A 24,871-nucleotide genomic window follows, 5' to 3' on the forward strand; every position below is an offset into this window, starting at 1 on the left:
CCAAATTTGTTACAAGAAACAATGATATGATCTACTGCTGGCTTATACAGCTACACTATTTCCTGTTACCTTAGGTAAGCTGCTTGGCTTGGTGGTCCCCGTTGTTACAGCTGTTGTGGTAGCTGTGGTTGTCGTGGTGACAGCAGCAGGGGTAGGGGCAGCGGCAGGGGCTGGGGCAAGCACCGGTGGCATCGGCCCTTCTGCAGATGAAATGGCAGCACTGGTTGGTGTAGGAGTCACTGTCGGTGCGGTCCCTGTAAACGATACCCCACCAACTGCTGTCGGGGTCATCGTTCGTGATATGGAAGGAATCACTGGAGGCTCTTGTGATCTTGCCCCATATTCAACAAACTGGCAGAGAACAAAACAAAATAGAAAATATTCAGGTTTAACATTTATTTTCATGCTATTTAATATATATCATCTCATTGAGAGAGCATTGGTAACTACTGTCAATGTATGCCATGATTGTTGACAATAATGTACGCCACATCATAAGGTAAAAAAAGGTAATATCCAAACTGCAAAATAATTTATTATACACCAAGGAAATATCCCTTTACACCGACGCCTATACCTACCAAGTGGCAGTTGGCTATTAATATCTCTGGTCCATAACTCTACTAATTGTATGTTTTATATTGACTCACCTCAATCAGATGCTGCGGGAACTGCTGGAAATGGGGAATGGCGGCCAGATGTTGACAGTACTGGGGGTAGTCCTTCAGTCTGAAATACACATGTATCCACAAATTATGCAGTAAAACAATTAAGATGTCTTACTCATCCGGTCGATCAAATTTTATTGATGGCTTATCACACTTCAATTAGCATCTATTTGCATTCTTGGCTTTTCTGCAATCTGATCGAGAACTTTAGACAAGCAAAAGAATGCTGCTTAATAATCATATCTATTTTTTTCACTAGTTTTAAGTTTGATACATAATCATTTGTTTCCAAAAGTGAGGTTGTATTTCTGTTAATGGAAAAGTGAAAAACCATGATAGGCCAGCTATTAGGTAAAGGTAGTGTAATCTGATATTATTTAACTTCAGAATACATGGTGTATTTACTGGAGTATCATTTTACATAAGCTAAAGTATTTTCAAGATTGTTGTAAAACTCATATTTAAGTTTATAGGACTATTTTAATATATTACAAATGATTAGCATCTGACTTTATTTAGATGCATTTCATATCTTTAGTTGTACCACTTCTCTGCCACTCATCAAGTCCACAATTGAATCTTAATGGGTGAAAATCATACCACCAACTAACCTCGTCTTGAAGCGGTCAAGGGCAGCAATTCCGAAGTAATACATTTTAGAATTGAGCTGTTTCTTCAAGGCCTCCAGCACATATCTCAGGGCAATACCAAGTGCCATGTATCTGAAACAGGACAAGTCCACCTATCATACTCATGGATAAAAATAATCTACCCAACAGATTTATGGTTAAGAAAGTCCACCTATCATACTCCTGGATAAAAATAATCTACCCAACAGATTTATGGTTGGAAAAAAACTATGGATTAATGTTATGGATAGGAATATTCTACCAATCAGATATAAAGACTGGAAAAGTTACCCCATTATATAGTCATACAATAATCTGTTTCCTTTCATTTGGTGATTTTTTCACTTTTTTAAAAATATTATTTAAACATATATATTTGTTTTAAAACATGCTAAAATTATAATTCACCTATTCCAATGAGAGCAAAATGCTCATATTGAAATGACTGGAACTAAGGAAAAATTAAAGATATATAAGTCAATCCACCGCAACTAACTGCTTTTAGACCAACAAATCTGAGACAAATGGAGTACTAGTTTGTATTAACAAAGTTTGAACTGTGTAAAGCTGTGACTCCATGGTCGATCAACCTCTGTTTATAATACTTACGTAGCTAGTCCCTTTTCAATGATCCCTCCAAACAAAACAGCAGTAATATGCAGCTCCCTCTCAGGGTATTGGGGGAAGAATCGATACTCCTCAAATAAATTACGTAGCATACACTCGTACACATCCTGAAAATACACAAATCACTGTCATTAGCATTTTACAAAACTCAAAAGCAAACATATATATTAAATAAGTTTTATTTCTTGATAAAAATGCAAAAATATCTATAAAAAGTTCATGTTATGATCTTTTTTCTTTAATGATGGCAACTTATTTTGTGTTTATTTTTTACCAAATATTTCCCATGACCTTACAAACTGGGGTTGAGCAGACTCTAATGCAACTCCTCCACAATTAACCCCACAGTGATCCCCACCTTTTCCCTCCTGTTGGGCGAGTCCTTGAAGCGTTTCAGCATGTCAAGCACCTCGTCAATAGACATGGTAGGGTGGGGATGCTGATTGTAGATCCTCTGGAAATACGAGTTGGCCTCATCCTCAACCTCCCGTGTAAATTGCTGCGACATGTCGGGGAAAATGGTAGACATCTCACCACTAACCTGTGCTGTTGTTGGAATAGAATAATGACCATCAAATATCTTCACATCAATTTGTCATGCAATTCAACTTCATTTTATTTTCTTTAATATGTATGTGATAACTATACTGTTTCTTAGAGATATTTATTTCTGCATCAAATCTCCAGAAATCATGTACAAACTTAAAACAATGGCATAGTTTACTTATTTTTCATAAGCAATGAATTACACACATAACCATTTTTTCATTGTTGACTGGCCCATCGGCAATGCGAGTCATTTTGGCCAAACACACATGACAATGAAAAACATGTTCTGCATTGAATTGGATTGGCTAACTTTATCTGGCTTTGATTGTCAGCCAATCAAAATGTGTGTTAGTTAATATAATACTATTGTAATACGAAACCAAACCGACTCAAAATCTGGAAATAACAAGTCACAAATCAAACCATGAATGCTAAACTGAAGTTCACTGAGAGATAGGCAATTCATTACTTACACATCCCTCCTGCTCGTAGTTGTTGCTGCTGCTGTTGCTGTTGTTGTTGTTGTTGTTGTTGTTGCTGCTGTTGCTGCTGCTGCTGTTGTTGTTGCTGTTGCTGCTGCTGCTGCTGCTGTACTTGTTGTTGCTGTTGCTGTTTGATTACTGCCTGGGAGCTTATAGTTCCCAATGTATTTACACTGGGATTCCTTGGTGGTACTCCCATGGGGTTGGACATGGACAGACCTGTGAACATGACAGGGTTCTACTCATCACACAGAAGGACTCAATTCAGTCATAAACACTGTGTTCCTAAAGTCAATTAATGACTTGAGAAACCGGTCTTTTGGGGAGGTTAAAGCATGCAAGATATTACAGGATATCCTTCAAGTCAGGTGGTCGAAAAGTCAGGTTACCTTAATGACATTCGGATAAGCGATAAACAAAAGTAGTTTCAGCAATGTGTCTCAGAAGTATTTCATTAGTCTTTTCTAGCTGAACAGAGCTAAATGAAGTAACTACTCAAAAGCAGTAACAATGAACTCATTTTTAAGTTGATTTCTGATGCTCTGCAAGGCTCAAAAGTAACTACACTGCAAGATAGTGTGTTGTTGAAAGGTACAAAAAATATTTCAACTTTAACTTTTAATTTAACACAAAATTATGAACATGAATCAGGTTATTTTGGATATAATTCTGTTTTGGCTTATCTGGGATGTGTTGTGATGACGTCAACATTAAGAATGCTATTATAGTATATAACTTATATTATAATATATATCTATTGTAACATTGTTACAGAAATTCAAGATCAAACCAGCAGGAACAGAACAACACCAAAATTAACCTCATTATGGCAAAATAAAACCCCAAACATTTCAGCAATGCTGATTTACAGCACTGGAATACCAGACTTGATGACAAGATGAACTTACTTTGTAGCTGGTTTGTGATGTTCTGCATGGCCCCGAAGCCACTGGGTTGTGAGATAGGTTGGAAGCCAGCTCCCTTAGCTGGGGATCCTGGTGTAGCTGTCGTGCTCAGGGAGGTAAGGTTCTGGGGGAAGCCCGAGTTGACCCCTGACATGCCCCATGATTTGGGAATTCCGAGTGTGTTTGCATTGTCCAAACTGTCCAGCTGAAATCATACAATGTACCATCAGTTTCAATAGTAAAAAAAAACTTTGTCTTTTTTATTTTCATTCCATTACATATTTCAGTTTAAATTTATTAAAATTATCAGCTTTGGTAAGACCGCAGTAGTGAAGGAACAATCAACTAGGTAAGAGGTTTTGTTTGTTGTAAAAAATGAGGCAAAACATCACTTATTCAACATGTAAAATAGTTTGAAGAAGGAATTATTATAAGAACAGTATTTGCATGTACAATGAAATATAACATCATAAACAAAGATACCACTACATGAATAAACAACAAACTTTGAAGTTGTATCTGATGTAAAATTGATTTGAATACCATCAGAATCCCAATAAATCTCAAACTGAACTAAGTGTCCATATAAAATATTACAAATTGTCGTCGTAATGCAGCATCATGATATGGGATGAAAATCTTGATCATTATAGGTAACCTTAGTTTGTTTGTTTGTGGTGTACACCTTAACAACAAGGTCAAGTGACAGGAGTACACACCAGATTTGACTGTGAGGTTGGTTGGTTAAATGACAAGAGTGCATACCAGATTTGACTGAGGTTGGTTGGTTAAATGACAAGAGTACATACCAGATTTGACTGTGAAGTTGGTTGGTTAAATGACAAGAGTACATACCAGATTTGACTGCGAGGTTGGTTGGTTAAATGACAGGAGTACATACCAGATTTGACTCTGAGGTTGGTTGGTTAAATGACAGGAGTACATGCCAGATTTGACTGTGAGGTTGGTTGGTTAAATGAAAGGAGTACATACCAGATTTGACTGTGAGGTTGGTTGGTTAAATGAAAGGAGTACATACCAGATTTGACTGTGAGGTTAGTTGGTTAAATGACAAGAGTACATACCAGAGTTGACTGTGAAGTTGGTTGGTTAAATGACAAGAGTACATACCAGATTTGACTGTAAGGTTGGTTGGTTAAATGACAAGAGTACAAACAAGAATTGACTGTGAGGTTGGTTGGTTAAATGACAAGAGTACATACCAGATTTGACTGTGAGGTTGGTTGGTTAAATGACAAGAGTACATACCAGATTTGACTGTGAGGTTGGTTGGTTAAAAGACAAGAGTTCATACCAGATTTGACTGTGAGGTTGGTTGGTTCAGCAGAGTTGGTGGTAGGTTGGATTTCGGTACCGGTGGTGCTTGTCTCGCTTTGTTTAGGATCATACTGGCATTCGCTACCATGGTAAGTATAGCCTCTGACAACTCCTGGGAAACTTGGCTAGAAATATATAAAGTTACCCCTTATCACACAATCATCATCTATAATTCTGAATAAAAGTTTTCTTATGTTTGTCATTACTAAAATAAAATATATGAAAAAGAACATTGAAATGTCAATTACCTAGTAGCGTTATTCAGAAAAAAATTCTAAATAGTTAAAATGCTATTTCTATATTGTTGACACATTTCTGAGATTTTATTTTTTATTGTTTTATTACCATCAACACTTAACATCATTTATGGTTAATAAATTTTAAAGACCAGTCTGTACATCTCATGTCGCATTGGCAGTACTATATCTGATACTGTCAGGGAACACACCTTAAGAAAGCACTACCGAGACCATTTTATATAATTCCTTGTGTATATAATGCAGCCTTGCCTTCACATTCACAAAATGTATTTTTAACTTCATTGGTGGCAAACATTTGGAATTGAAACAGTCCTTATCAAAATACTGCAATCATTTATTGTTACTGAAGAATGAAAGTGTGATTACTGACAAGGAAATGAGTTAGGAGAGATTGGAGGAGAGAGATGGGAGGGGAAAGATGGGAGGGGAGAGATGGGAGGGGAGAAGGGGCAGTCTTTCCTCACCTGGCACAGTGCTGTAGACAGGACAACATTGTAGCTATGGTATCCGTGGGTAGCATCTGACTCTTGGCCTGTGGTAGTTGTTCGTCTTTGGCTGGACCACCCATCAGCTGTGGACAGCGTCGCTTCAAGAAGTTCACCGATGTCTGTATGAACGGCTCCTAGTACAAAATTGAAATTTTGAAATCAACTTTTAACACTGAGCATATTTTACTAGTTATATGCACTTTTTTCTTAATTAACACGTTAAAATTAACTGAAGAGTGCATATAGTGTACAGTGATTTCTCACATTGATAGTTCACTGACAGAAAGTAATACTGAGGTAAAAATAACCCTGTATACTCTACAATTGTTTATTAAAATTTTGTGGAACACCCTGAAATCCAATTATTATCTTATGAAACTAGTTCGTTAAAAGTGTCTTGAGGTTAACATTATAGGGATATTCTCCAAGACAAAAAAGCATATTACACTATAAACCAAGAATTTTTCAATACACAATTACGTGAAAATCTGTCAAATTGACATGATTATAACATATTTACAAGAGAGAATTTTATGAGAATTTGGATGAATATGAATGTTTTCCAAGAGATATTAGATAAGCTGTATTTACCCCATGCTCTCGGATTTTGTCTGACAGCCATTTGTCCAACTTGAGATATTCACGTCTTGAAGCCAGACAAGCCAGGTCAATTACAAAAGCAAATGGTGTGGCATTCAACAGCATGGAGAGGGCCTGCAAAACACAAAAACAATGGTGAATGTTCATCCCCAGTTAATATGCACACAGCCAGATATTTCAAATACATTTTTTTTTTAAAGCCCACATTTTCCAAATGCCTCCGCTAGGTGTTGAACACAGGACTTCAGATTACTACTATACTAGTCCAGTGCTCTATTGATTAAGCTAAAAGGAATTACCTCTAGCTGAGTCAATAACCAGTGACTAGATGGTTTACCACTGTCACACTTACACCAGTTTAATGCTATTGCCAAATATAAGTATGAATGGAAGATAAGTATGTTAATGGTTTTTTTTAAACATTTCAGAGCAGTCTATAATTCTCATTTCAAAACAACTATGTTAACAACCATGTTTGTTTCTTATAAATTGCTAAAGATTTTAGGAAAAATACTTTACCTTAAGATCTTGTGCAACATCCAGTATTCTGGACAGTCGTGTCTGGTCGTGCTGTTCTCCACGCATGTACCACTCTGCCATTGAGTGCATTATCAGGGTCCGGATGGTGCTGGAGTGGCCCTGAAACAGTATTTGTAGAGTTTGTCAACAATTAATTCATTAATGAAATCCCTCTCATTGGTACAGCTGAACTGAATTATCAGGAACTCTGATTCAAGTCATTTTTCAGTCCTATGGAATTTTATTTCAATGTTTGGTTAATATGACTTGAATATCTTGAGATATTTATTTTTCATAGTTCTGGGGACTTTAAAATAAGCAACAAAAGTTCTGTGAAACCATACCATGTCCTACTAACCTGACAATGCCAAGCATAATGAAGGACAACAGCCGAGTTTGGATGATTTCCTAAGAAGATTGGCATCAGTGTGGATATCAGTTCCTGTTTGAGGGTGTTCCATGTTGGCTGTAGATTTAAAATCAGGAAATTAGAAAAATTAACAACGAAAATTGAATCATTATCGGATTTTAGAACAGTAAATATATTGAGTTAAATTTAAGCTATATTTAGTGTATTTCAATCATTATTTTAATTAAACAATTAGCAGTTGGATCTTGTGTACATTCAATTTCCCTTCATAAGTGTGGAAAGTTAAGTGATTCCTAGACCAGTATGTAAAGATATATTTTAACAAACAATACTTTTTTTTTCAACTACAAATTAAAAAAATAAAACATTCAAAGTTTGAAACTTCAATTTTAATTGACATAAAAAAAAAAAATAATGTCTTATCTGCAGGAAATAGGTAAATCATTGAAAACTTATTTTATTTTTGAAGAACAAAGATCAGATCATCTGGTCAATCATCAGGTCAGAATCAAACCATTAAGCTCCAGACATTCAATCCTACAAATAAAGGTGTTGGCTCTATTGATGACTTACTGTGATTTGCAGCAGAGCCAGTACAAGCATGTCAGGACAATTCTGGATGGGGAACTTGAAGAGTTCAGACACCTGCTGGTAGTACCCTGCCTCAGATAGTCGCAGCAAGGTCTCAACAAGGTCCAGTGATTTCCTTAAAAACAGTACACAAGCTCTGTTAGTGAGGAACAATACTGAAAGGGATTTGTTTAGCTCACAAATTTCTTACTACCTGGCAATAGAACATCTTGTACGTCATTGTTATTAAGGAGTTCCAGTGGCAAAGACTCGTTACTAAAATGCAAGATGCATTTACTGTTTTTTATGTAAACCTTTTCGATCATTTTTTTACCAAATAATGAAAGAGAAAATTTGAACCATTAGAAAGGGGAAACCTAAATGATAAAGAAGAGTCTTTATTAAGCCTTCAATGTACATTCTCTCTTGATGAAATAAATATTATTCTATTAAAAACAGATAAAATACTACTGATATCAATATGTTTGGTTCCTTACTTTGTACTTCAGAACACTGTTAATGTTTTCTCTTTACCTGTGAAATGCATATTTGCCTGTTTTCATTTTGCACAGCATAGAGAAAATTAGTAATCTGTGTACAATTACAAAGGATGAAGCAGTTAAACATAATTTCAGAGAACATTTTGCAGTGTATTTGAATCTTCAGTAACAGTATACAAACTGTATCATAATGACATTTCTCAACTCCCTGGGGAGCATACAGCAGGTGCCATTTTGGGAGCATACAGCCGGTGCTGACATTTTGGCGCTCACAACTAGCATTCAACAATTCTAGCAATACCCAACCACATACTCATTTACAGCTGTGTAGACTGGAACAAGCAGAGTAAAATATCTTGCTCAAGGATACAACACAGTGCCTGACGTGACTCGAACCAGCAACCCTTCGGTCACGAGCCCGGCTTCCTACCACTAGACTACCGTGGCTCTAAATGCCACATGCAGGCAGGAAAATGTTAACTCAGAGGTAAAATTTATATTGCCTTAAAATTTAGTCCCTGCAACTTTAATATTATCCAAAGGATTAGTGCTAATATTTCCATATTGCAGAAGGAAATCTATGTAAAAGACTATTGTTGTTCAGAGCATAGCAAAGCGACATTCTTTACTACAAATCTTACCCTACAATTGATTGCAAAATTGAATACACACAAAGAAGAAAGGAACCCCTTACCATGTTCCAATGTCCCGGTTCTCGTCGTCTGGAGCAGCTTTCAGGATATCTATGACCACTGTGTGACAAGGGTAATCTCCAAAACAGAACACATCTGGGTTACGCAGCGCTTGCTTGATGAACGACAACTACAAAGGAGAGCATTCCAGGTTGTTTATATATTTGGTAATAGTATCCTATCTATAATCACCATGTAATGATACAGATCAAAACTGAACACATCTGGGTATTCTAGCTTAAATGCAAAGAACAAATAGCTAAAAGGAGAAAAGGATCACATGTTAACCATAAGCTAGGAAACAGTTTAACATATAACACATCTAGTCATTGCAGCTTTGGCTTAATAAACACTTATTCCTAGGAGCAACTATCTCAAACAGGAAAGCTTCAAAAGAGTATCACGCTTAAGAAACCTATCAAATATCTTTTCAGTATTTTGAATGTTTGATAAATTGATGACAAGTTAAGAGATACATTATATACAAGAATGCATTCATATTTCAAAATCAATATTTTAGAACATACAAACACCATGTATAATGCAAGATATATCCTTAAAAAGGGTTACTCAAGTTAACATCTGTTTAATACAACTGACCTGTCCCTCTGTGTTTTTCCATGGTCGATATACAAACTCGACAGGAAACACTTCCTGTAGTCCTCGGATCAGTCCCTGCACCAGCAGCCGCAGTCCTTTCTTGTTGACAACCATGAACCCTGAGTGATCAAGCTGTAGCACTACATCTCTCCAGTTGAAGTGGGGCGCCTGCATCAAGTAATAAATTAAATGTACAATTTTTTTTTAATAAATGGTAGGTAAGGAAACAAAAATATAGCAAAGGATTTTTTTCTTACATTTTTAGGTATGGACAAAAAACTGCTACATACGAAAGATTTACTCTAAAATATTCACCGACACCATCGTGACTTTTTCTGTATCATATTCATAAATGCAAAACAGGCTTACTATTCCTTAAGTTCTTAGAAAACAGTAAAACTTGTCTAATGCGACAACCACTAGTTTCTTCATCCACCTCTGATTTTAAACAAAACTGATTATGCTAATTTTTAATAAATAAAACAGAAGATGACAGAAATAATGAGAGTCGAATTAGACACATTTTTCTGTGTACAAATATTTAGGCCCAACCTTGTCATATTTTACAGCAGACAGATTAATCTGCCTTACCAGATCCTGAACGACGCTGACGAACACCTCAACATTCCAAGTGTTCACACCAAGCTTGTCTACCTTCTCCCCCATGTCAGGCCAGCCACTGCCTGGTGCAGCATTCATCTGTAACACAAAGGCAACTTGCATTTCAAAATGAAGCCCTCTCACTTGTTCTCTCTTTATTCATCTGGCCCAGTTATATGGAATGTTTTCATTTTTTTTCTATTTCATCCTGTTTAAATTTCCCATGTATTTACTCAAAAAGAGGGACATACTGTATTTAAGTTAATCAACACCTAGTATGCTTGAAAATTAAAAAAAAATAAGAGTACTTTTGTTGTTTGTTTTCGAACTCATTCATTTCAACCTTGAGAATTCATTGATGAACAGATTATAAAATTGTTTTTATTGTGGGAAAAAAATCAGGATTTATTTTTATTGTAATATAAACAAGATGGATGATAAACATCAGATCATAAAGAACAATGATTAAGCATTGTCACCAATCTATTTACCTGGGCCTGGTTGTGCCCCGATTCTGACAGCCCTGATGGTGTTCTTGCCATCATCCCCAACACTTTGGCCACAGATGCTGGAGTTATCTCCCTTATGCCAAACTGGAGGAGCTTCCCACGACATTCTTCCACACTAAAATATATTTGTTTTATTAAATGGGTCCTCTACATCAGCGTTCCTTTGCCGCGATGCTCTCTGCCTAATTGCTGCCTTCGGCTGTCTTTAGCCGAGGGGACTATTGGTTTTATATAATAGCTATATTTTCAATTATAGTATATCAGTTCTATCTTCTTGTAATATGATGTACTGTACATGTACATGTAACTGTTCTGTTTCACTGTGTCTTGGTAAAGGAGCGGATCGCTCCGAAAATTTGACAACCTAAACTTGTCCACACTGTTGGAATTACTTTTTTGCCCCATGTTTTATTAAATATATATGCCAACATAAATAAAAAAATAATATTCAAATGAACAATACACTATTTTAATACCATCTATACATTCCAAGTTCTATTCTCCATATACTTTCATTGTGATTCTAGATACATAGAAGTTGCCTCAGATTTCCCCCTTTAACTTCACACTGCCAAAGACAAAATATCAACAGGTAATATAGACAAAAACTGTAAGCAAACAAACAGTAGTGTACCTAATGGTGCAGCTGTATCCAGCCTCCAGAACCATGTCCGCCAGCGACGCATCCAGCTGTACACAACAAAATACCAGTGTACAATTTTTGTATATATGCAGCATATTACAATCACAACAGTTGAGTTCTTGTATGAAGTCTTGGATCAACATATAAACTTAATGTTTAATTTATACATTACCCAGAAACACACATAATGAAAAGAGACATTTTTTTTATATTCATGCCCTACCCAGACCCATAGCTCATAATCTACAGCACCAAAACACCTAGTCAACGAATACCAGCAATCTTACTGACTACACCATTGCTACTTCCACAAAAAGACAGCTTAGTACCCTATAACTCATGAAAATATTATGATGGTTTACTTAGTAAATGGGCAAGCAACTCCATATCAGATAGATGCCCAACAATTTGGAACTCTTCTTTGTTGAAAATATGACTCAAGGCACTGGGAAAGTTTACCTTAGGGATCATTAAGTAAGTTTACCTAAAGAAACATTAAGTACCATTTAAAATTGTTTGATAATCTATTTACCACAGATTTCGGCATGTTTGTAGTGTCCGAGAGCTTTGAAATAGCTAGATCCTCTGCCTCAGGGTAAAGCAACGGTCCTAATATGACAGGGACACGGTTGTGAGGAAAGTCTACAATGGAAGGTGAACAGAAAACAAACCAATTACATAAAAAAAAAACTTGAAGGCATATTGAAAATGAGGATTTTGTAACAAAACTATTTTCTAAAAATGGGACTCCTAACAGAGTGGGAGAGAACCAACGTCCTGGTTGTCTTTGGTTGTAGATTGGTTGTTGTAGGAATCAAAAATGGACATCCAACAGTATTCAACAGAACCCCATCACGGAAGGTGAATACAAAGGATGTAAATCATTTTCTGTTGCAACAGAACAAGTCTGTAAATATCAGAAATAGTTGTACAGTTAACCCTTTTATCATTAACACTTTTATTTCCTGCTTCTGAAAAAGTCACATTTGTTACATGGCAATTTGAACAATTTTTGCCTTTATCAAAGTTTATTAGGAACTCAGATGACTGACCTTTCCTGAGTGTTCTGTAGAAAGCTTCCCTTTGTTCTGCACCAAGTCCAAAGTTGTCCTTGTTACTCTGGATCTGGTTGAGCAGAAGGTGGAGTATCTCAACGTCCACGTCCTGCAGACCGCCTTCCTGACGCAATCCTGTGTCTACTAGAGGCAGAGAAATCATCAGAACATATTATATTGTTTGTTGTTTTAATGGAGGAAAACTTCTCAGCAGTCAAAATTTACAACTTTATCAAATTTTAGAGCTAGATTCTTGCAGATATTCAGCATTGTCACTATTTATAAAATAAATAATGGCTATTTTTCCAGCATCAAAGATGTTTTCGACTTTCCAAAAATACCATCAGCAAAAGCAAATTCAAATAAAGCTAAATGCTAGATAGACCAATAAATTTTCAGACTTTAATAATAAGTGTCAATGTGTAGATGTAGCTGCATTTAGCCAATTATCTATCAGCTTTCTATTATATGACACATTCAATGAACCACAAGGTGTGGTTAGGATATATTGGCCATGCACATTTAGGCAAGATAAACCCTGGGAAACCATAGTTTGAAAAAAGACCTGTTCTATACTGCACAATGAAACCATGTGTGTTGCTGGTTATAGATTACAGCAGATCAGAATGAGATTTGAAGTATATGAAAATTGAAATAAAATTGTTTCATAACACCACAATGTATATTAACCCTTAGGCTGCTACATTGATTTCTATGTAAAGGGACGCCACTGCTGAATTAATTATTGAAATTGTTCGTTATTGTCTCTAGTTTATATTACATTTTCGATTCTAAAGATGCTTCAGTATTTACCTGTAAAGGTAGTAATAAAGGTAAGAAAAGGTGAAACTTTTAAGTAATCGGATTTAAGCACCAGAAAGATCATTTTAAAATTATTTTTGTCAGCAAATGTGATTGGCATATGAGATTATAAACTTCATTTAAAGACACTGTACATTTACACTGAGATTTTCAGGTAAAAAGGTCAGGTATTTCATCAAGAATTGCATGCAATTTGCTACAGGTTTCCGGTCGTCATTCAATATATTTACTGTCACAGTCGGCATATAGATATGTCTTAGCTACGGTCTAGTTTATGATTAAATCATCGATAAATAGTTTGAAGAAATCAATCAGCTCAAAACGTATCAATGTCAATGTTCAATTCGGCCTCACCTGCAGACGACATGTGCGCCTCGGTCCGCCAATATTTTCATGTTTGCGTAGGGCACAAAGCCGTTCATTGGAAAGTTACATATTATGTTACACCGAAGTATTTCCACATCAACCATGTCAAACCCTTTAAAACCTTTATTATCATCGTAGGTGACGCTGGAGAATAAATGTTTACCATCATATTCATCACTTCAATCTACACGTCCGCCATTTTTATGACGTTTTATCCGATTTGAAATTCTCTCGCATACTTTGGTTATTACTAGGGTACATTGCCAGGAATATCGAAAGTAATGACAAAACAACCAATCAGAAGCCTTCTACTATACGCTTTCGGGTTTGGTATAGCAACAGTCCGCTTTCACACTTCCTGTTTACTGATCAAAAACCTACAGACCGAGCGCCACTATTGTCGTGAGCAGCACTGACGGCCCGACTTTTCGAAACCACTATTGTGGCGCGTAGCAGCCTAAGGGTTAAATAATTTTATTGCATAACAAAAAGAACTGCATGTCAATACAAATGAAATGCTAAATAATACTGAAAATCTGACGAGTGCTCACCTGTATCAACATAAGATCTGACAAGATCTGGTAGTTTCTGTTTGACGAACTGTACGGCAAGGGGTCGAGTCTCGGAGCTTGAAGAGTTTAGTAATGCTAATCCAAACACAACTTCCTGTACGCGGGTCAGCTTCAGGACCCGACTAATTTGTGGGAAGAGGTGTGGTGATGGACGTAAACACTGAAACAATATCATGATATTATTATTAATTCTCATATGTATTGAAATATATAATATCATAAGTAACATTCTCTTTGTAAAAAGTCTGTTCTTGTTTATAAAACTTCCTATTCTTTTGATTTTAAATTTATCCAGATGTGGAGGAAATTGAGTATTAAAATGACTAGGTATGGGTAAGACATTACCACATAATACCTCTTTACATAAGTCCAAGGGGTCTTGCCAAAAGAAAACTTTCAATCTGAACATTTTCAATGAGCTATTTAATGTCCAAAGACTTGAAACAGTATAATTCTGCCTTCGTGGAAATAAGGATAAACAATAATAGGTATCGCTTTAATGTAACAAAAGTTGTTATCAATTGATTCTGGTGAAGAGGTGAATCTACAAGACTTGAGTGCTAAGTCTTTGGTGACCACTGAGTTCTCTTGATTTTTTATCAACTCTCATACTGCTTACCTTCTGATGATGTAATGGATTGTCGATGGCGTAACACAAAGTTGACACAAAATTTGGTTTGCTCAGCAGAGTCCCAAACTCCTGTATCAGAAACTGTGTCTGTGAAGCAAAATGAAGAAAAAAGAATACATCAACAACCTTGGCCAAAAAACTCAGTCTTTATACTGCATCTGCTTAATAAACATTATATTTGTACATGTTTCTGTTATTTCTTAACTATCTTGATGTAAATATTGAAATCAGGCCTTGTTGTGAATAAACTGAATTTACATTATATATGTAAACTGTTAATTATAAGGAAATTACTTATCTTCAAACTGTCGAGTGAAATGTTAAAATTGGAGGAAAGTTTAAAAGAATTGTGTCTATATACTAAGGGCATTTGCATTTCAGGCTATGATAAACGTTTTCGATTTATGATAAAACAGATAAAATATTTATAGTTTGACTGTTTTATTGGATGGTGATGATTCAGCAAAAATATTTTATTATACTATTCTCTCTGTGCGGTGTGCGTGTCTAATACTGTATCAAGCTTGAGTTTCATTAATATTTCTGAATTTGAGGAAACATCTCAACTGAAGTTTTCCCCAATAGAAAGCATCGAAATCATACCTGGTGAAAGTCTTTTCCGCTACTTCTACCATCACCGCTGAAGTCTACATGTGAGAAAAGGCACCGGAATAAGTGCCTATCTGCTTCAGCTCCGTGTTGCAGAACAAGCTGTAAATGAATAGAAGACAATAATTTCTTAACTTTTTACAGGAAACAACTCAGCGCAACTACATCTCAACTGCACCGAAAAAAAGATGAACAATTGTAATTGAGAATGCTGTAAATATGTGCTGTATGGTTTAATATAACATGTAATGATGTATAATTACAGTTACTCAAATCATCAGTGTTCTCATTAAGTTTATAACTTTTAGGGCTCCAATGATATGCATACCTAACGATACGATATGTATCACGGTACGATGTTTACGATTTGTATGATCACGATACAAATATCTGCTTAAAAGGTCAACTTAATAATGATTGAGTGCAGGATTTTATCAAGGTTTGTCATAGTCTTCAAAAGTAAATACTATCGAAATATAGTTTTGTATAATTTCTAGTACTTTTGGGTATGACTGCACAGCGGACCACTTCTTAACTGAAGGATTAAAAAAATATGAGTACACTTTTTTTAGAGTTTGATAAAAAAAATGATTGATAATTTAAGCACTGTAAGGTGTATCACGACACGATACATGCTAACAAAAAAATTGATATGATATATCGTTGCAGCCCTAACAATTTAATCTACATATACATAAGCTGAAAAAAATGTCAGTTCCAATTTGATAAATATAGTAGGTACATAAGAATATGTGACATGCAATTGTATATAATTGAAATACTGCTTGTTCTTGCTTATCCTTTAATTCAATGTTTTTGATACTCTTACATTCTTCTCAATGTTGCATCACTTCTGTAAAATGATCTTCAAATACATTTTAAGGTGATGGAGCCAACATCAGTTCCAATTTGATAGATATAGTAGGTACATAAGAATATGTGACATGCAATTGTATATAATTGAAATACTGCTTGTTCTTGCTTATCCTTTAATTTAATGTTTTTGATACTCTCACATTCTTCTCAATGTTGCATCACTTCTGTAACATGATCTTCAAATACATTTTAAGGTGATGGAGCCAACATCAGTTGCAATATTGTGGAATGATCAGTGGGGCACTTTGCTTTGAGTATGGATGCCAAAAGGTATGCAGGGCAATTAGATATTATAAAAAAGGGGATTATAATCAAAACAATACTCAAGCACCACCAATAATGTGGGGTTTTAAGATTATTTGGCCTTCTAGTTTAACCTCTACAGGTGAGGCTTTGTCAGCACTTGAAGATTCACATTTAGATGTGAAACTAGTCAGGCAAATAATCTTATACCCCCACTTAATTGGTAATGTGTGAGTGAGTTGTCATTATCATCCACTTTCTTTTTATGATCTTTAAATAGCTGTACTTAGTAGGTGTAATTTTTTACCCTTTTTGCCAATGTGACATTGTAGGTGCCAATTATTAGTCACGGTAGTCACCCATTGTCATCTTGCATTTATCTGTTTGGTAAATATGTTGTGTTGTGACATTTATATAATGATGACAGGATAAATAAACCGTTACACAGTAAAATAATCGTTAAAGCAATGATGTTTCTATGATCAAGACAAACCGACCTCCAACTGTGGACGAATTGACCAGTCATACCAATACATCTATACGCTGGAGCATTTTAGCTATAAGCCACAGAGTCATTTTTAATTTTCACTATTTTAACTATAGTTAAGACAGACAGTTTTCCATGTTTAAAGACAATTCACATAGCAATACTGTGCAGATAATGTCAAGAAGAATATGGAAGCATTTTCCTACAACCCCCCCCCCCTTTTTTCCATGCAAACTCGTCAACAAAGGAGAACAACGAAAGTTGATATGCAAATTTTGTGTAGTATTTAAATCTACTGTGTACATAATAATTAAGACATACGTACATGACTTATTTCTCCAACGCTCGATTTGAAATTCTTCTTTGTTAAATTGGACACAGAATAGCTTATTTCTGCCAAGGCAAATGATAACGAGTCAAGATTCATATTATTCCATTAATCAGCTTGCGAAAGCCCCAAATCCCTTTGAAGCTTTCTCTTTCCAATAGTCTCGCTTACTAAACAGATGATATGTACAAAAGTCATTTGCGGCCCAAACCGGCCTTGCATCAGGATATTTTCCTTTCTTCACATTGCGCTCATAACTTTCGACATGGCGTCACAGCGGCCATGTTCTTTCTGACACCGGAGAACCCCGATGTTAACCGGAACTGAAGTTTTTGAGATCACGTGCTCCGCTCCCTGACGAAACTGAAACTGCGATGAAATGAATTGCTTGATATAAATGAGATTATATCATTTATTCATATGTTGCTTTTTAACAAATAAATGTTTAAATAAGCAAAGAGGCAAATGATTGTTATTCTATTGTGGCGAATCAGTAATACCTAGAGTAGTCTAGACCTATATTATAGATATGTTTAGTTATTATTTTATGGAGGATTTGAATAAAAAAAAAACTTATTCATTTTAAAAATATTCATCTAATTGAATTGCGACGTCATGTTTCACGATGATTTCCGTTTCTGATTGGAGCACTAACTTATATGCACAACAGACTAGGGCGATATGAGTGGAAGTCCCCCAAACTTATGATTAACCGTAATCGCTCATATTTATCTCATGTTGGGGAATTTCTATATACTGAGGGTGATTAACGTTGTCGTCACACTTCAGTTTTTCATATTTCACGGTAACGGGTGAAGGCAAAAATGAAGACAAAATGTTTTTTTGCTCCTAACCTTTCTGAAATCCAGGATCCGTTACTGATATGTTATCTTTTCTATAACCACAGGGAACCTATTGAGGCCACGACAACTTACTTAACAAGAAACTAACACTTTATCAGTAAAACTTTGAAGTGTTTTAATTTTCGTCAGGGGGATCCGGTATCTTCATATATTTTCATATTATGTGCTGAAATTCTACCATTAATTAAATAAAATAATCAAAGGAATACTTATCAGGGAATAGGAAATTCTCTTATCACACTATTTGCTGATGACACGTCTGTAAGTTACTCTAGATGGTTCAAACAAATCTTTAGATGAAACATTAAAAGCTCTTAACTACTTTGCTAGTATTTCTGGACTAAAAATTAACTTCTCCAAGACCCAGCTAGGTAGTATGGATTGGCAGCAAAAAATACAATGAAAACACTTTTACTACAAATTTTGACTTAAAATGGGGAAGTACACGCTTCACCCTATTCCGCCTTTTCGTATTGCAGAGTTATCTGCTCTTGTGAGCTGGTATTGATTGTTACGTCATTTGTTTGTGGGACTAACGTCATCATTTTTTGAGAAAACGACGTAATTATCTCACACAAACTAATGACGTAACAATCAATACCTGCTCCACAAGAGCAGATAAATCTGCAATACGAAAAACGGAATTAGGCATAGAATATGATGTAGGCCTACACAGAATTATCAAACTGAATTTTGACAAAAAGCTTGCAAAACTGAAGTCTTTAATATCGGTCTGGAACAAAAGAATACTTACACCAATAGGTAAAATAGTTGATATCAAAACTCTACTAATATCTCAGTTTAATCATTTGTTTGTATCGCTTCCCAATCCTGATGTCTTGTTGTAGAATCTTTATTTGATAAACAGAAATAAGCAAATATTGGAATTGAGAAATTGAAAGAAATATAAAAAAAAATATGTAAAAATGTATTTTGGAAAGATGTTTTGGATGCCTGGTATAACACTATCAATGCAAGCAATATATGGCGTACATTTTATTCACAACATTATTAAAAAAGTTAGATTTTTATACAGCTTTGAAGAATTTTGTGAAACGGAAACAATAACACATATATTATGGGATTGTGAAAAAGTTTATAATTTGATCGAAAATATAAGAATTACAATTATTGCTAAAAATCTTGGTCTTCGATTTAATAAACAATCATTTATCTTTGTCAAGGAAATTAATAGATATGCAAAGTTCAACTTGGATAACTTGATATTACTCACGACAAAACAATACATAAATGAATCAAAATGCCTAGAAATAGAACTCGATCTGAATGGTCTAAAAAGTCATATCAAATTCGAATTAAAAGCTCACAAAATTCTAATATCTAAAAGTAACATTAAAAACAAAACACAAATTAACACACAAATACATCACTGTTTGCAAATTTAAAAATTAAAAGATACTAAATTTAACATATTTCTAACCTAGGTTTCACTTGTCCTTGCTTTGTCCCATATATCTTATCCTTTGTCTTTTGTGTGCATTTGATTTTTGTCTGCATACCTAATGTCAAGAATACCCTTTATGTATTAATCTTTTATTTATATACTAATTTGTGTGGATATGTAACTATAAGTGTGTGTGTGTGTGTGTGTGTGTCTGAGTGTGTCTGTATTCTTGTTTGTCTCTGTATATAGGTACATACTTGATAAGTATTTATTCAAAGTGAATTAAAAGAAAAACTATAAGTAACAACTCTTAAGCTTTAGGAGCCTTAACAACAACCATGTATCATGTGTGTTGGATCATGTCATGTAAAAAAAAAATGAAAAAAATTAAAAATAAAATAACACTCATATAACATATATAAGAACATAGAATACCAACATTAAATTTGAACTACTAACTTGTATGTACCTGAAACATAATACAGATAGTTGTTAATTAGTGAACTTATAATTACAGAGCTATGACATTATCAGCAATGGACTCGCAAAATAATCATAGATCACGTTATAACCAATCATATCAACCAACCTTTATTTATATAACAGAGCTGACAGCAGAGGTACTGTAAACATTCCTATAGTCAGAATAAATTCTGTGTATCTGTGTATGTTAGGTTAATTTACATAAAACACTAATCAACAGATACGTTGACGGGGAAAAAATCCCGTCCTATCCCAAAGTCCTTCAACTTTTTTTTTAGTAACATTTGCATATTATTATCAAATAGCTAAAAACTTGCAAAACTATAAAGAAAAACATTGGATAGAGTTCTGTAATTATTTAAATAACAAAACCAACACAATGCAATTAAGGCTAATGCCTACTAATCTAGAAAAACAAATATACTGGCCAAACAAATCCGTCCAGCTAGTAGCAATCAAAATTGTTCACAGGAAGTTCAATATGAAATAGAAGAAATCTTAAAGACACGAGAGAGGATTTTAAATGAACCATTTACGCTAAACGAATACAGTCTAGCACCTCCAACAGTACAGATAATCTGTCCCATACAATACTCAAAAACTGCCCATCCAACGTAAACGCGACAATACTAGACTTAATAAACACCAACTGGAACTCACGTACATACCCCAAATCATGGAATAAAGCTGTAGTCATTACCATTCTTAAACAAGGAAAGATAATGAAAATCCGGCATCGTATAGACCTATCTCACTAACATCACATTTTAATAACAGATTGAAGTATTATAACATTTATATAAACAACATAATAATTGTGAAAAGTGAAAATCAAAGCGGTTTTAGGAATCATACGTCGTCTTAGACTCAGAAATTAAAATACCTAAGCAAAAATCACCATACTATAGCTGTATTTCTTCATCTTTAGAAACACAAATGACGAAGTAAGACATTTTTTACTCGTGTCCCGCCCGGGCCTCGAACTCACGACCTACGGCACCATATTGCCTAGCCTAGAAATATCCGTCGCTCCTTCCACTACGCCATCTCTGTGTAGTAATAGGAGAGACGTATACATACTACCACGGGCTTACATAGCTATCTAATCTAATTACTTGATACTACGGCTTTGGCATATCTTAGAAAGAAAAATAAATGTTGTAATTTAGGTAGAATTATTTTCCCCAACTTTAGTATTGTTTTGGTCCTACATATTTTTATCTTCATCGACTAACATATGCCCACAACTCAGGGGGATGAATGTAACACACACAGTTGACTGTACTGTAAAAAATTGATGATAGAGACGGTATGCCGAAAATGAAATTACACTGCATCATAACGCTGTTTTGTCCTTTAAGGACTCATCGGTGATTCTAGGGATCAAAAAGGTGGATACTAAATTGGTCTAAATTACTGTTGAAAAAAGAGAGGTACGTAATTTTTAACTATTTCATTTCTGAATTTTGAAAATTTAGAGGAGTACTGGTTAGTTTCAAATCAAATAACTAGAAATTGTTTGCTAACAATTTGACGGGCCTTACAAATATTTCTCGTTCCTTATTGGAAACATAGAAAAAGATTGTTCAATATTATCTGATTTTTTTTGTGGATTTAAATATAAATCAAAGTTCTGAGAAGTTCTGAGAGTGCTGAGAAAACGGCAAAATCGCACAAAAATGAAAAAGTTTTTGACTTTCACTTTTGAAATTTTATTTACAGTAGGTCAAGCTCGTTCATTTGCACAACTTTAAAGCCCTTCATTCAAGCATGCTTCTTGCCAAACATTGTTACATTGAGACTATTGGTTATTCAGAAAAAGTAGTTTGAATATTTTTACATATATGACCTCTATGACCTTGAAAGTCAATCAAGGTCATTAATTTTGGCAAACTTGATAGCCAATTACCTGACCATGTTATGTATTAAATATCAAGACTCTGGATTTTGTAGAACTTTAGGAGAAGTTTTTTGAAGTTGTTACCCTGAAAAAGCACATATGATTTGACCCCTAAATAACTCAAAACTTGACCAGGTCAACTAAAAATGTTTCCTGCGAAATGTATGCGCATTTGTGTTGTCCACATCACACCTGAATATCGAGTGAATATATCGGAAATTTTTCGAAATATTCTTGATTAAAGATTTTTTTTAAAAACATTTTACCATTGTGACCTTAATAGTTAATCAAGGTAAACCATTTTTTCAAACCTGATACCCAAACATCTCAGCATTTTAAATATCAAGACTCTAGACCTTGTGGAGCTTAAGAAGAAGATTTTTAAAGTTTATTTGAACTTTGACCCCTACCGGAAACCGAACGTTGACCCTTGACACAAAAATGATTTTGTTCTTTCTTTAACTAGGAATGATAAAATGACATATTGTTTTCGAATAGCATGTCTTACACGTGTATTGCGCTCCTAACGTTGTGCTGCAGTCTTCCTGCATTTATAACAAATGAGACTGTCCTCGACGATGAATTTCCCGCATGTTCGGTAATATCTTTTAATATAAACTTTATTTCATTCCAAATTAGGTTGCATTACATCACATAACATACAAAGTACAGAGGAATGGGATCCGGAAACAAGTTGAAATAACTTATATAAATCCGTTTCCGAGAATTTATCTCATTAATTTAAGGCATGATGGCATAGTTACTGAATTCTATGGAAAGAAATATAAATACTTAAAACAGTAGCTTACATTTAAACGTAGTTCAAGGGATATTTGAAATGTGAGTAAAAGAAGNGATTGGACGGTAAAACAATTCATAAATATCATTTTAAATGATGTCTCAACTACAAAGCGTAGCTGTACTGTACACGCATACAGGGATTTGTTGACATGATTCCATAGAAGATAAATCAATAGGTATGTCATTAAAGTGAATTTGAATGTGGATTCGAACCTACACTGTTCACATTTTCTGGTCACAAGCTAACTGCGATACACATTAGGCTACATCGGACATAGACAAAAAGGGAAATACAAACTGTTTTAAAAACTTGATCAACACAGTTTTTCATTATTTTGAGCACTTTCCCAAAAGGAGGACCACCTTTCCGTCATACGATTTGTATTTGCATATTACATCACGGAATCAAAATGTTTATTCAAAGTCGGATGGGAAAGTATTGAAAGTATTTTTTTTAATTCTGGGAAACCCCTTCACTTTCAAAGATATAGTGAATATGGCTATATTTGCAGTGTTATATTAACAATACCGAATATCTCAACAGTTCAAAAATTCATATTCAATTGGTTTTATATCTATTCCATGCATTTTTGCTACTAAAGATTATTTACTCATCAATATTTTTTTCCGTTTTCAAAAATGCCGACTTAGGGAAATACGGGCAGTTTTCCGCCATACCTCTTATCAACAGTTGGGACACTTTATTAACAAAACTATTTTTTTCTTGAGAATCAACATCAGAAAACACCCCACAGAAAACCTTGGGGTCGCCATTTTCTGTTGTCGTCTGTCAACAACAATGCGAGGTGAAGGTCGGTCCAGAAAGTACCGGCTCCGCTGGCCGGAAATTGCCGACGTAATTCGTATTGCGCTGATTGATCAATATTCGGTCGGGCCCCGCCCACTACGTTACTCAATTTCCTGCATTTTCCGAGGGAAATAGTTTCAAAACTATCGCACCCCTCCAAACGAACTATTTCCCTGACATGCAGTTAGAGGGGAAATAGCTTGTTTATGTGGGTTTTTTTTTGTATAGTGTAAAACAAGTAGAAGTATAATAATCAGAAGAAACATAATAAAAAAAAACCCATTTGGTCCGTACTTTTCAACGTAAGTGAAAAGCCCGGATAAGTACAGTGTGTGTGTCATGAACAGTGCCACTAATTAAAAAAAATATAACTATGGCCATACAGTTTACACCAGTAGAGTTAATCCGAATTATTCTGACGTTTCATCGATTTTTTTTATATCGGTCTGTCGTCGATTAAAAAGGTCGATAAACAGTCAGAAGAATTCGGTTTACAGTAGAGTTTACCACCTGAATATTATATCTTGAAAGATGAACGTAACACACACAGTAAATTGTGCCTTTAAAAATAACCATGGGGACTAGATAATTAGTTAATGTATCTGGTGTATTATTAGACGTTTTTAGTGATACCTCGGAATTAGATTATCTAAGTCCGTGGTGATACTAAGCTCGTAAAACATTCTCCTTACAACCTCTTGATTTGGAATGGATAAAAAATGTTATAGGGTCTTCCGCAAGACTTATCTACTTTCATTTTCACGTGCCGAGTGACGTCATCAATTTTGACCGGAAGTTGATTCTCATTCTGACATAAGAAATGAAGATGGCTCCCTTTCTGCGAGTGCTCGTTGTGCTGGCATGTCTACAATTTGTATCGGCGATACGTCAATGTAAGTTCTATAAATGATGAAAAGTAATGTCGATGTAATGGACAGAGATAATAGAGGCCATTCTGACGAATCGTTCCGGTGACAGTTGTATTTCATGTCCCTTGGGAGTTTCGACTTGACATTTGCCACACCTGTTTTGCAGTGGTATATTTTACGTTCCGAGAACACGAATACTGGGGG

At 35.0% G+C, this 24,871-nt stretch overlaps 2 protein-coding genes across 5 annotated transcripts in view; one reads left to right on the plus strand and one right to left on the minus strand.

Annotated features, from left to right (window-relative positions):
• LOC110450788 (CCR4-NOT transcription complex subunit 1-like) overlaps nucleotides 1–17,842 on the minus strand; it is a 35,344-nt gene extending 17,502 nt beyond the window's left edge. Inside the window, exons 1-24 of one of the 4 annotated variants that reach the window (XM_021498497.1) lie at nucleotides 17,536–17,842; nucleotides 15,599–15,706; nucleotides 14,984–15,082; nucleotides 14,344–14,524; nucleotides 12,602–12,745; nucleotides 12,082–12,191; nucleotides 11,541–11,596; nucleotides 10,889–11,021; nucleotides 10,389–10,496; nucleotides 9,798–9,965; nucleotides 9,200–9,327; nucleotides 8,009–8,141; nucleotides 7,424–7,531; nucleotides 7,066–7,185; nucleotides 6,538–6,660; nucleotides 5,923–6,080; nucleotides 5,176–5,323; nucleotides 3,864–4,065; nucleotides 2,947–3,174; nucleotides 2,283–2,470; nucleotides 1,907–2,031; nucleotides 1,280–1,390; nucleotides 651–729; nucleotides 70–351 (exon numbers count right to left, since the gene is read on the minus strand). In XM_021498497.1, coding sequence (XP_021354172.1) covers nucleotides 70–351; nucleotides 651–729; nucleotides 1,280–1,390; nucleotides 1,907–2,031; nucleotides 2,283–2,470; nucleotides 2,947–3,174; nucleotides 3,864–4,065; nucleotides 5,176–5,323; nucleotides 5,923–6,080; nucleotides 6,538–6,660; nucleotides 7,066–7,185; nucleotides 7,424–7,531; nucleotides 8,009–8,141; nucleotides 9,200–9,327; nucleotides 9,798–9,965; nucleotides 10,389–10,496; nucleotides 10,889–11,021; nucleotides 11,541–11,596; nucleotides 12,082–12,191; nucleotides 12,602–12,745; nucleotides 14,344–14,524; nucleotides 14,984–15,082; nucleotides 15,599–15,706; nucleotides 17,536–17,637 — 3,342 coding nt within the window. In that variant the 5' untranslated portion in view covers nucleotides 17,638–17,842. Of the gene's footprint in view, nucleotides 1–69; nucleotides 352–650; nucleotides 730–1,279; nucleotides 1,391–1,906; nucleotides 2,032–2,282; nucleotides 2,471–2,946; nucleotides 3,175–3,863; nucleotides 4,066–5,175; nucleotides 5,324–5,922; nucleotides 6,081–6,537; nucleotides 6,661–7,065; nucleotides 7,186–7,423; nucleotides 7,532–8,008; nucleotides 8,142–9,199; nucleotides 9,328–9,797; nucleotides 9,966–10,349; nucleotides 10,497–10,888; nucleotides 11,022–11,540; nucleotides 11,597–12,081; nucleotides 12,192–12,601; nucleotides 12,749–14,343; nucleotides 14,525–14,983; nucleotides 15,083–15,598; nucleotides 15,707–17,535 lie in introns of all 4 variants that reach the window. The other 3 variants (XM_021498495.1, XM_021498496.1, XM_021498494.1) reach the window with 3 other exon arrangements.
• A 6,764-nt stretch (nucleotides 17,843–24,606) lies between these two features.
• LOC110450790 (neuropilin and tolloid-like protein 2) overlaps nucleotides 24,607–24,871 on the plus strand; it is a 15,429-nt gene continuing 15,164 nt past the window's right edge. The window contains exon 1 of the mRNA XM_021498498.1: nucleotides 24,607–24,691. Coding sequence (XP_021354173.1) covers nucleotides 24,619–24,691 — 73 coding nt within the window. The 5' untranslated portion in view covers nucleotides 24,607–24,618. The remainder of the gene's footprint in view (nucleotides 24,692–24,871) is intronic.

The sequence above is a fragment of the Mizuhopecten yessoensis genome, unplaced genomic scaffold, assembly GCF_002113885.1.
Source record: "Mizuhopecten yessoensis strain PY_sf001 unplaced genomic scaffold, ASM211388v2 scaffold5519, whole genome shotgun sequence".
Classification (NCBI taxonomy): domain Eukaryota; kingdom Metazoa; phylum Mollusca; class Bivalvia; order Pectinida; family Pectinidae; genus Mizuhopecten; species Mizuhopecten yessoensis.